Below are 13,606 nucleotides of genomic sequence, written 5' to 3'. Positions count from 1 at the left end.
TCTCGGGGAACTTTGTCAGCTTATAATGATCAGAGATTGATCCAGTCTTGTTAGATAATACTGTTCCAGCAACGAAAGTGCAGCTTTTGCATGTAACATACATAAAAATGGCAGGCGGGGGACCAACTTTTCAATTATCACTATTATGTAGGTCAACGTACCATATGTGTAGTTAAGGAAGAAGCAGATTTCACCTACATCTACATCATAACTCCACAGGCAGAGTGTCTGGCAGAGGGAACTTCTGGTACCACTAATTGATCCCCCTCCCCTGTTACACTCACAAATGGTACACGGGTAGAATGATTTCTCGGATTTTCTCATCGTGGTCATTTTGTGAGATGTATGTGGGAGGGAGTAATACATTGTCCAACACTTCCTGGAAGGTGCTCTCTCAAAATTCCATAGTCAACCTCTCAGTGATGCAGAATGCCTCTCTTGTAATGTTTGCCACTGGAGTTTTCTGAGCATCTCTGTGCTGCTCTCATGCTGACTGAATGATGGCATCACAAAACACACCACCCTTTGTTGGATTTTCTGTACCTCTTCTATCGGTTCTACCTTGTAAGGATCCCACATCGATGAACAAGATCCAAGAATCAGTCAAACAAGTATGTTGTAAGCCACTTCCTTTGTGCGCGAGTAACAATTCCTTAAGATTCTGCCTGTGATCCTCAGTCTTGCATTTGATTTTCCTGCTATTTGCTATATGTAGTCATTCCACTTAAGGTCATTCTGGATATTTACTCCTAGATATTATATGGTAGATATTGTTCCCAACAGTTTGTCATCAGTAGTACAGTAGTGGATTTCTTCTCCTATGTTTGAACAGTATGTTACATTTATTTAAAGTCAGGGCCACCTGTCAGAGCCTGCACAATTCATCAATCTTCTGCAGGTCATTCTGCAAATCAATACTTTCTTTTGACATTTCTACTTTCCTATAGACGACAGCATCATCAGGGTGTACACGCGGACAAAAAAAAAAAAAAAAAATATCCTGAATTTCCTACTCAAAAATACATTTTCTCACAGGTGAAAATACACTTTTTCCCTGCTAAGTGACAGTATACTTTTCCTCGGATATGCAAAACTTACCAATTCTTTGAACAGTTATGGTTTTATACACCAGTGTAGAATTTCCCGGCACTTTAGAAAACCAAACTCAGCAAAAAACACATTTTGGAAAGGTCTTTGATGTGCAGCAACATGTACGCCGCATATTTTCATACTACAAAAGTATAAATTTGAATTCCACCAAACACGGCAAGTTACTTTCTTAAGCATTGAAATCGAGACTGTGATGCGTTTTGTGAGCCAGTCAGAGCTCGTGTCACATGATCTCGCGAGCCGATGAGAGCAGATATTCAGAGCATAAGACATGTGATATAGTCAGCCAATAGTAATATCACTTAAGTGGCGTGTACACATAAAATGGAAAAGTTAATGGTTTAAATTAATATGCACAGTGCTTCTACAAGAAAAGAAAAGCTTTCACATAAAATATTGGTCTCTAAGATTAATAACCTGCAAGAGACGCTAAGCTTTCACATACAATATTAATCGTTTTTGTGCATGTTATACTTTAAGATACATCACACAAATGTGCCAGTAAAATTTTTAATAATGACATATATATCTGATCTTCTGGGATACAAATTTTTCTAAATGGTCGTCCTGAAGGAGTTGATTTTTAAATGAGATTCAAACGCTTTGTGATTTAAGAAATTCATCATACATTCTTGCACATACTTCAGGTTGCATTAAAGGAAACTTACTATGAAAGTAATACTTTTTTAAACAACTATTCACAATATTTTCCCATGACCTGTTGTTAGAAATAGGTTGTTTTCAGCAGTTACCAGAGAGCGCTTGCACAGCTAGAATGACACACGTTAAAAGATCTTACATTATGTCATAAAAGAAACAAGACATTAGAGGATACTCCAAGAGCATCGGAATTTCATGAACCATACTAAAATGCATAGTTCAGCTTACAGAGCACATTCCGAAGTAAGTTTTCTTGGAGTACGAGTACTGTATTGCTTCATGTTTGATTTTTTATTGTGGCATAATGCCACACATACTGGGAGACAAAAACATGTGCTTTTGAAATGCAGCAAACAGTTGAAACTAGCCAATAGCATGGAATTAAACACTATGTTTCAAATAAATTTACTGCCTCAGCGGACAAGATTAATAAAAGCCAAATTTCTTTAGCAAAGCAACAAAAATAACTTCATTGTTCTGCACGGTAAGTAATGCCTGACTGTCAGAAAGGTGGAAACGAAATAAAATCTGAAACTAATAACATATTTTAGCCTTCCGTAATTATAGAAATGTATTTTAATTCACTTTATAGCTCCAGGCCACAGAAATCCATTTTGTTTTCATTTGACGCGAGAGTAATAAACGAAGAGGAAACAGAAAAATCCCAAAACATAAACACGGGTCATGTGGAGATTATCCACCTCCCCACTACAACTCAGACTGCTCTGTGCATCAGCCCCGGATCAACGATATTTCTGAACTGCGGAGTTTCAGGTAGAAAACTGTTCATTTTGAAGTGCAAATCTTTGTGAAGATGTCTAATGTATAAAACACGTGTGTTCGAGTAATTGTAAGACACATTATTTGAGATTAAGTGTGCCAAAGTGCAGTGCCATGCCTCTTTACACTGCATATCGCATGTCATTGTATTTCACTCTGTGGAATTCAAATGTATAATATTTTGTGACGGATGCTATCAAACTATATTCAGCTGGATGTAAAAAAAAAGTTTTATTTTCATTTTCCTCTCTTGTTTATGTTTTATTGCTGCAGTATTATTCTGCAGTAGCAGGATACTGTCATTCTTTTGTTAGAGTATTGTTTCTTACCAGTCAAAATTACAAAAATTCAACTGAAAAATAAAACAAAACAAAAAAAATTCACAGAATTCTAAAAATTCCCAGATTTATCACAGTTTTCTCCTGGATGAAAAAATTTCCAGGTTTTTCCTGGATCTCCCAGTTGCCCCATGTCATATACACCCAGATCATCTGTGAACAGCCTTTAAGGGCGTTCAACCTTTTCAATTTTATGAAAAGGATGGTTGCTACTCACCATATAGTGAAGAAGCTGAGTCACAGATAGGCACAACAAAAAGACTGTCACACAATAAGCTTTTGGCCAACAAGGCCTTTGTGAAAAGAAATGCGCCCGCCCGCCCGCCCGCCCGCCCGCCCCGAGGCTATCAGTGGATCTAATGGAATGTTGTCTACTCCCGGGGCCTTGTTTTGACTTAGGTCTTTCAGTGCTCTGTCGAATTCTTCACACTGTACCATATCTCTCATTTCATCTTCACTTACATCCTTTTCCATTTCTAAAATATTGCCATCAAGTACGTCATCCATGTATAGACCCTCTATATACTCCTTCCACCTTTCTGCTTTCCCTTCTTTGCTTAGAACTGGTTTTCCATCTGAGCTCTTGCTATTCATGGAAGTGGTTCTCTTTTCTCCAAAGGTTTCTTTAATTTTCCTGTAGGCAGTATCTATCGTTACCCTAGTGATATATGTCTCTACATCCTTACATTTGTCATGTAGCCATTCCTGCTTAGCCATTTTGCATTTCCTGTCGATCTCATTTTTGAGACGTTTGTATTCCTTTATGCCTGCTTCACTTAGTGCATTTTTATATTTTCTCCTTTCATCTATTAAATTCAATCTTTTCTGTTGCCCAAGGACTTTTACAAGCCCTCATTTTTTTCACCTACTTGATCTTCTGCTGCATTCACTATTTCATCTCTCAAAGCTACCAATTCTTCTTCTTCTGTATTTCATTCCCCTGTTCCTGTCAATTGTTCCCTAATACTCTCTCTGAAACTTCCTACAACCTCTGGTTCTTTCAGTTTATACAGGTCCCATCACCTTAAATTCCCACTTTTTTGCAGTTTCTTCAGTTTTAATCTACGGTTCATAACCAATAGATTGTGGTCAGAGTCCAGATCTGCTCCTGGTAATGACTTACAATTTAAAACCTGGTTCCTAATTGTCTATTGTATCACTATAGAATCTATTACAAACCTTCCAATGTCTCCGGGACTCTTCCATATATACAACCTTCTTTCATTATTCTTGAACCAAGTGTTGGATATGATTAAGTTATGCTCTGTGCATAATTCTACCTGGTGGCTTCCTCTTTCATTCCTTACCCCCATTTCACATTCACCTTCTACTTTTCCTTTTCTTCCTTTTCCTCCTATCGATTTCCAGTCCCCCATGACTATTAAATTTTCATCTCCCTTCATTATCTTAAAAATTTCTTTTATCTCAGCATACATTTCTTCATCTTTTTTGTCATCTGCAGAGCTAGTTGGCATGTAAACTTGTACTATTGTGGTAGGTGTGGGTTTTGTGTCTATGTTGTCTACAATAATGCGTTCACTATGCTGTTCATAGTATCTGATCCGCGCTCCTATTTTTTTATTAAACCTGTAAATGCAGTACCCCAGTACCTACTGCAACCTACATCCTTCTGAATCTGCTTAGTGTATTCATCTCTTGGTCTCCCTGTACAATTTACCCTCCACGCTGCCCTCCAATACTAAATTGGTGATCCATTGATGCCTCAGAATATGTCCTACCAACCAATCCCTTCTTCTAGTCAAGTTGTGCCAAAAATTTATCTTCTCCCCAATTCTGTTCAATACCTCCTCATTAATTATGTGATCTACCCATCCAATCTTCAGCATTCTTCTATAGCACCACATTTCGAAAGCTTCTATTTTCTTCAAATCAGATTATCCAACGTAAAACTGTTCAAAAAGCCTCTACGTGAGAAAATTCAGTGAGTCAAACTGCTCATTAGAACATCTCTTCTCCAGAAGCATAACACAATTTCACTCAAAAAATGTATATTATTCCTTCACTGACATTCAAAGAGACTGATTAACACACACAGAATCTAGGAAGGAAGATTATGGTTTAATGCACGATTAATGGCAAGTCTGTTAAGATAGAGCTCACCCTCAAGTTGAGGAAGGAAAATGAACTTGCAGAGGAACCATCTCTGCATTTGCTATCTTCCCACTTCCCTTATATTTTACATTAATTTGTGGCAGCTGGATATGAGTGGATGATGGTTAAGAGAAAGAACATACTTTGTTGCAAAATAAATTTATCTATGTTGCCTAACACAAAAACATGTCTCTTTACTTTACAAATATTAAAGTTCCTCATTTATAGGTGGAAAAATGTTTCTTTGGAAGGATAACAATACAAATCATTTTACTATGTTTGTAGACGCTTTTTAATAACGCCTAGACTCAACCACACTCATATTCACAGTTAAATTTCATGCAGAAGTTTACCATTGCCATTCTGTTTTTCAGAACTATTCTTTCACTTTGTAAGTGAATTTTTTTAAAAAATAACTGATCAAATAATGATCTGCTGAAGAGTGTTTTGTCCACAGATTTCATATGTAATTATGTGCACCTTGCACAAATAAATCCTATCATTATTCACTGTTACCCTACCAACCAATGTAATAATTCTTAAATCATAATTCATCATTTTGCCAAACTGTTCACTATAATCTTGGTATGACACAACTAAACATGACGATTCCACAAGAAAATTGGATGACAGTGACAACTCCCCCCCCCCCCCCCTCCCCCTCTCCCTTGCATAGTGGCGTGTGACTGGCACCAACTGGGCATTGTTGTACATAACATAGGATGACAAAGCTCCTGCCAGAGAAAGGGCCCATGGCTTCAAAAGCTCCAGAGAACCAGCCACGTACAAGGGGTACAATTTAGTACACCAAACCATCTTCAATTTCAGCAACCCTCACACACTCCCCTTAACCAATGCACAGAATTTGTGCCAAACCTTAATCCAGACGTATGGACGGAGATTTGAACTGCCATCTCCCAGAAAATGAGTACATTGTCTTACCACAAAATAAATAAATAAATAAATCAGATTACAATGTAACTGTCTCGTCAGATCCATATTACAGAATATAGTAGCATATACACCTTCCAAATGAAGTATGAGAGCGCCACATTCTTACTATGTTAACCTATGCTAAATTTTTTACTGTCAAGTATACTAAACATCATTTAATGTAGTTGTAGAAATTAATGCCCAACAGATGGCAAAATTCATTATCTCATTCCACATGCAAAATTATGAAATTATACACACAGAAATTTCATCCACATATATTTTAGTTTGGTCAATTTTGTAAGTTCAAATTCAGGAAGATACAATATTGTTTACGTAACATAATTTCTTATTAAAACGTATATACTGATACTACAGCAACACCTAGAAAATGGAATAAAAGAGCATTGCTGGTCATTCAAAATGCAAACATTTTCGAGCTATCGTAAACTTTGGCAGGATTTTAAGGACATCTTTATGCATGAATTAATAATATTTCAGATTTAGAATGTTTTAAAATGGATTAGTTTACTTATTTGTATGGCTATCTTCCTCAATTTCTGTTAAAATCAACTATTATTGCTTCTGTAATCTTAAGCTTACTGGAAATAATTAAAAAGAATTTTACACCAACGTTTCACTTTTATTTGCAAAGCATCTTCTATGGTCATTGTTGCATCCGCTTCTTGTTTACATATTGTGCAAGCCACTGTCTTTTCCTTCTTTATTAGTGGAGGCTGAGCTGCCAAGTGTACACTGATCAGCCTGAACATCATGACCACCAACCTACTATTGATAAAAGCCCATCCAGGCAATGAAAAAAGCCGCGTCAGCAGGCGAGGAATGACTGCTAGTCAGACACACCCATGGTACTTGAAGTATCAATGTACATGCTGTCCGTGAGGAGAATGAGGAAGGCCACCAGTCCAGGGATACGATCCCTGCTTTGGGTGCATCAAGTCCCAGGTTCAAATCCCAGTTGAGCCCTATATTTTTACTTCCTTAGTTTCTCCCTGTTTCTTAGTATCTCTGTTTAGCAACATAAACAGCAGTCACAGTTTGATTCGTTCTCAGAAATAATTTTAAAATGCTGTTGACACATTGTGATGGCCCAGTGGCTCGACACGAACATTTCAGAAACTGCATGACTAGTCAGGTGTTTGAGGAATGCTAACATCAGATTTGAATGCTGGGCAGAGTACAAGTGTCAGCTGCTGAGATTTCTTCCGAGTTGTATGGCTGTGGTCCATGAAACTCTTCTATCCCTGACATTTCGTCCAACGTAGCTTCGGATGAAACGTCAGGAATAGAAGAGTTCCATGGACCACGGCCATACAACCCGGAAGAATTCTCGGCAGCTGAAACATCCGGTTGTGAAAGCCTTCATTGTAAGAGTGCAAGTGTGTCTGAACACTACTGACGATGGGCTTACACAGCTAACAACCCATGCATGTGGCAATGTTAACACCATGACATCAGCAACGATGACTCAAATGGGTATGTGACCTTTGGCACTGGACACTGGCACAGCATTGCATGGTCTAACGGTTCCCAATACCTTCCCGTTATGCTGATGGGAGCATGTGAATTCATCATCTTCCAAGGCAACAGCTCCTTGACAACTGTGCTGTGGGACGGAGATAAGCTGCAAGTGGTTCCATTATGCTCTGGGAAACATTCATGAGGGCATGCATGGGTCTGGTGGGGCTCATGCAAGGCACAGAACAGCCAAGCAGTATTGTTAAGGAGTATTGTTCGCTGGTTGCAAGCCATGTACACCCCTTCATGACGATCATGTTTCCCAAAGGCAGTGGCATTTTTCAATATGATAATGCACTATGTCACAAGGCCAAGAGTGTGATGGAATGTGTAACGAAGCAAGCTGGGATATTTCTACTTCCCCAGTTGTTTTGCCATCTGCCTCCTTAAAATTCATTCTTTTATTTCTTGACTAATTATCATAAACATATGTGACTATAATTTGCATTTTCATAAAAGAGAAAGGTTGGCCCTCAGTTTTAAAGACCAAACACTAGGTCTAATTTTGTGCTTAGTTTTATGTATGTAAAAGATTTTCCAATTTATATTGACTATGCCTAGTTCGTATCTTTAGTTATAGGGTGAAATCAGCAATTGTTTCTTAACCTAAATTCTATTGTTGACTTATAAATGAAACACTGGCAGTCTTTAAGTATTTATTTGGCTCTTAAATAATTCCAAAGTAATTTCCAGTTTTGTCAAAAATATTGTTTGAGTAAGTAATCTGTTAATTTCATGATTTAAACAAATAATTTGGCCTAACTCTTGTAGTAGAAGAAACTGTTAAAAAGACGGAATTTATCAATGTATTCAGTTAATTTAATGAGTCAAGTTTTAATTGTAATTTCTGTGAATTAAACACCAAACAACGTGTAGTTTCAGTGCATATTATTGTGCTGATATATAAGGGACGATTTTTGGTCCCGAGACAGTCAGTCCAAGGCTGAGTTTCAGATGAGGAATCCGTGTTGGTTAGATCCAACAACCATGCATCCACTTAACTGTGAAAAAGTGTAATAGGCTGTGTGTTAAAACAATGACACTGTTCCATACGTACCTGTTCATTCTTCAAGAACTGTGAACCGTGTGGTTAGGCTTTTACTGCTCGTGGATGTTTAATAGTAAATTATTGTAGCAGTATGGGGATGTTTGCCTGCAACTATTAATGAGGCTTATCGAAAGTTAAACAATAGCTAACTGGCCTGTAACTGTGTATTATTGCGGGGTTGTGAATGGTGAAGGTAAAGAACTGTGAAACGCAAATATTCACATGTTGGCTACATCATTTAAAGTATTCAGTGTCGAACTTCCACCCCCCTTTTCCAGCCTGTATAGCAATGCAGTACATCGACACCGAGGACAATCAATGATGAAATAAAGCAGGCAAATGTCACAAATGGTTTAAGGAACACAGTGGCAAGTTCCAATTGGTGTGTTGGCTCCCAAATTAGCCAGATCAGATGCCAACTGAACACATCTAGGATGTGACTGAACATGGCATCAGACCTCATCGAACCTCTCCCCGGAATTTATGGGAAGCAGGTGACTTACACGTTGCTGCTGTTGTCTGTGTCAAAGGTGGACATACCAGCTCTTAGGCAGACAGTCATAATCTTCTCACTGATCAGTGTATATATGCAACAAAGTTTCTTTCACTTGCAATATCTGCTAACAAAGAAGGAATAAAGCAGTGGTTTGTGAAACATATGAACAAGTGGCAGATGCAGCAATTACCACAGAACAAGCTTTGTAAATAAAGGTGACATGCATATGGAGTAAAATGCTTTTTAATTAATTGCAGTGAGCTTACAACAGGAAAACAAATAATAATCAAGTCTACTTATGCCAGGTGTTCAAGTACGAAATGCGGATTGTTTTGTCTAAAAAAACATGTTAAATTCAGAAGAATTATCAATAGTGCTTTATTCAAAGTATGTTTCATCATTTGTTATACATTATTCCCATCTTTTCAGCAATTTGTGAGTACCAGACCAGTAAAAATTTTCCCTTTTGCTGGCAATCATTCATCAAGCAATTTTTTGACATCTCTGTATCAACCAAAGCGCTACTCAGCTAGTGTGTAACCCGTAGATGCAAACAAGTCGTAATCAGAAGGAGCAAAGTCTGGTGGATAAGCCACATATGATAGAACTTCGCAACTAAGTGCTTCCGATGTGTTACAAAAAGGTTTTGCCGTATGTGAATGAGCACTGATATGAAGAAAAATGACTTTGTGTCGACTCTTTTTTTTACTGTCGCCTTTTTTCAAGCAGTGAACAGCTCGGATTGGTTAACTGTTGTTAGTAATGTTTAGTATTAGTTGCTTCCCCAGGTTTTAACAGCTTATAACAAACCAAGCCCCTCTCGTCCCACCAAACACAGAGTATCGTCTTTCTGCCAAAGCAATTCACTCCTGCGGTCAATGTGGGTTGTGTGCCTGGGTCTATCCATGATTTTTTTCACTTGGTATTCTCACACTAAATCCACTTGTCTTCCCCTGTAATGTAAAAATAACTTCCTTTTATACCAAGGGAGCAAAATGTCACAGGTTTTTGCACTTTTCCATTTGTTGTTGATAATTCTTCTGGGTTATATGGCCGTGGTCCATGGAATACTTCTATTCCTAGCGTTTCATCCAATACTACGTTGGACATACTCAGAGGTATGGCTGGTCCTATTGAGTCCTGCCGACTGACGAGTCTCTCTGCTACTATGTGCAAGCTAGCCCACGCCCACTTTCCTCAGTATTTAGGCCGCTCTCCGACATCCGACTTGTCAGTTGGCAGGACTCAACAGGACCAGCCATACCTCTAAGGATGTCCAATGTAGTATTGGACAAAACGTTAGGAATAGAAGTATTCCATGGACCACGGCCATATAACCCGGAAGAATTATTAACAACAGTACCATCCGGTCGTGAAAGCCTTCATTGTACTTTTCCATTTGCCTGTCATTCAACTCATATGGTACCCACCTATCGGTCTTATGAATCTTCCCATCTCTTGTAGCTGACTGGAAACAGCTTGTTGACCAGAGCCTAACTGCTCAGTGAGTTGATTTTGTGCTTGCAAATCATCTTCATTCAATACCTTCATTTTTTTGGCAGTTTTCCACATTCCTTGCTTGCAACATCGAAGTCACCATTTCTGAAATGCTGAAACCATCATTCACACACATCTTACGATGGAGCATATAAACCATAAGCTTCTCAAAGTAATCGATATAATACAGCAGCAGTTTTCCTCAAATGAAAACAAATAATTATTGCTGTCTATGAATGCTCTTTGTTCGGTATAAATTTTGATATATTGAACAACAACAACCCACCACTATCCACACGCAATTTATAACTCATACACATCTGACACTTAATGATGACACAACAAAACGGTGCAGTGTTAAAACTTTATAGCATAAACTGCATTGGTGTAACAGCTGTTGTCCGAAATCCGCATTTCATAGTTGTACACTTGGTAGCTAGTCACTGTTTTGACACAAAATTTCATGGATTTTCTATATAGAAGAAATCAACATTCAACAAAATATATTATTTTAGCTATTTTCTTTGCCAACATGTAACTTGCTGACACAATTAAAATTTTGTGACTATTTAATTCTTCATTAAACACTGTAAATACAATGATGACAATAATATGTAAAAAGTTATTAATTATTGTTCATTCATGTAAGGGCTAGTGACAAGCAAGTTTGTGAATCAGTTTTGGAGCAGATTTTGATTCAGTTTCAGAGCAGACTTTGAGTCAGTTTTGACATTTTATTTCATAATGTGATGACAAGTTTTATGCAGCAAGAAAGATGGTGTTTCACTGCCTATTTGATAAACGTACCTGACCCTCCACCCATGTGAATATCAAAGAACATCACAATGAGTCAAAAGGAACAAGACAAGTATTTTGAAATTCTACATATTCCTCCAGTCTTGAAAGTATGTGCTAAACTAACTGTACTTCATTAATGGAACTTTTTAGAGTTTTATTCAGTTACTGATGGAATGGTAGTCAGAAGTACACAATCTACTTATCCAGTGTGGCAAAGAAATGTGAAGTTTAAACTATGTCACATTCTAGTTGTTATTCCAGTGACATGTGATGTGTGACAGACAACAGGTTACAAGTTATCACAATAACAGTTAGTCAAAAGCCAGCATCTGTAGAAGTTTCAGCTCCTTCACTTAAACTAAGGTGAATTGTTCCCTTTCTAACACATACTAAAATATTTGATCAATCTGTCGGCATCCCTTAAACTTCTGTATGAAGTCCTAAAAAACCTGGGCATTCATTACTTACCTATCATTTCTTCATCAGTACGAATTCCAACAGCCATGTTGTTAAAAAATCGCAGATTAGTTGAACGAAACATATGGAAGTACCCCGGACTATTTGCAACCATGTAGTGAATACGCAGACAATAATGACTGGTACGGGCAGTGTGCTTGAATAGTGGTACGGACTGCTGTTCCACAGGTCCACATTCTACCATGTGAATGTCCTCTAACAGCACCCTTTGGTACTTCATTACTCTGTCTAACTGGTCATCATAACTGCAACACAAGGAACAACATATTTGTAGGTGTGTCGTACACTAGTTTATGTGAGCAGGGTATCAAAATAATATTTTTTATGTGAGCAGGGTATCAAAATATTTTAAGTTGTTTTGATAATGAAAGTATAACTTACTGATCACAAACTATACATATATGTGTGGTATTTGGATTAAAGATTTAAAAATCTTTCCTTCTAATGAGACAAGTGAATAATGCAAAGTAGTTCTTGTGTATTCATTAAGAAACTGCGCTCACAGAGAAGAGACAAGAACCATGTGACTGATTTTTAGTTTCATTCATTACCAGTGACACATTTTGTAGTTGTGCAAGCAAAAAATAGATTATGTGAAAGATGGACCCCTTTCTTCCTACAAAATTTGGAGGGTTCCACACCGCTCAACTGAACAAATGACCATACTGTTGTGTCTGTCTACTCTTCGACACTCGCAATGAAATTTTTTAGGTGCCATTTTGCCTGCGATTATGTCACAACATGTTATTGTGTGAATTTTGCATCTATGGGAAAGATTCAGATAGTTATACCAGTTAGCAGTAGCAGAACAACACTAAGAGAAAGTTTAAATGTTGGAAGAACAGGAGAAATATCCAGTGAAATAAAAACTATTAGGTGAAACAAGTTTGAATGTGGAATGGCGAGTTTTAATTCACATTACTTGGTTTATCTGGGAACCAAATTTAACACATCATAAAAAATTTGTTTGGTCTGCTTTGAAACAATGGGAAGAGTGAAACAAGTTGATAATATTTCCAGAAACGGCAATATCAGGTGAAATCAAAAAAGTAAATGAAATTACAACCTCTCTACCAATTAAAGCAAATAGATCACTACATAAGTTAATTTTTGAAAGAGTTCCAGAGGACAGAAAAAAAAATCAGAATTTTGTTTAGAGTTTTCTGGCTTTACTTTTCAAATAAAAGCTAACAAACTTGAAGCTAAGAATAAAATTTGCTAAAATCAGTCTTGTTAGATAGATATTGTATTTAAATTGGTGATGGGTTTCCTATTGTGTTCAGGACACGATCTAAGTACAACAGACAAACTGGTCACCAGTTTAAGTACAATATTTATGCGATCATGACTGTTTTTAGCAAATTTTATTCATATACCTGAGATCACTGTTGCTCAAGAAGAATGTTCCAGAGAATATTTGGAGCTAAGAAGTCGTTTAAAGAGGAGTCATTTTCAGAAGGGGGACCGGGAGCAATCTGTAATATATTTTGTATACAAAATGGGATGAAAAATGAAATGACTACAAAAATTTATTATTGATAATCTGATATCGACGTAACTGTGTTGAAAACTACATTTAATGTGAAGTGGGTGGTGGTGATACTGATAACCAAGAAGAGAACACAGTCCAAATGAGTTGCAATAAAATTCTGAGTTTATTGGAGAAGAAGATGAAAAGAGGTTCTGATTCAGAAGCAGGTGATTAAAAGAAGCACAGTTCTTAACACATTCACAGGTTTAATATGAACTTGCTCTGTTGTTTTATGATGCTGAGAGTGCTCTTAAGACATTTAGAAACAGTATTGTAGCTGGTTGGAA

General features: G+C 37.3%; 1 protein-coding gene across 1 annotated transcript in view; it reads right to left on the bottom strand.

The window, feature by feature from the left end:
- LOC126356113 (phosphatidylinositide phosphatase SAC2) overlaps positions 1-13,606 on the bottom strand; it is a 374,100-nt gene that overhangs the window by 74,694 nt on the left and 285,800 nt on the right. Inside the window, exon 13 of the mRNA XM_050006814.1 lies at positions 11,780-12,033. Coding sequence (XP_049862771.1) covers positions 11,780-12,033 — 254 coding nt within the window. The remainder of the gene's footprint in view (positions 1-11,779; positions 12,034-13,606) is intronic.

The sequence above is a fragment of the Schistocerca gregaria genome, chromosome 3 (genome assembly GCF_023897955.1).
Source record: "Schistocerca gregaria isolate iqSchGreg1 chromosome 3, iqSchGreg1.2, whole genome shotgun sequence".
Classification (NCBI taxonomy): Eukaryota; Metazoa; Arthropoda; class Insecta; order Orthoptera; family Acrididae; genus Schistocerca; species Schistocerca gregaria.
The sequence above is the reverse complement of the archived record's forward strand: the minus strand, read 5'-3'. Positions and strand labels throughout refer to the sequence as shown.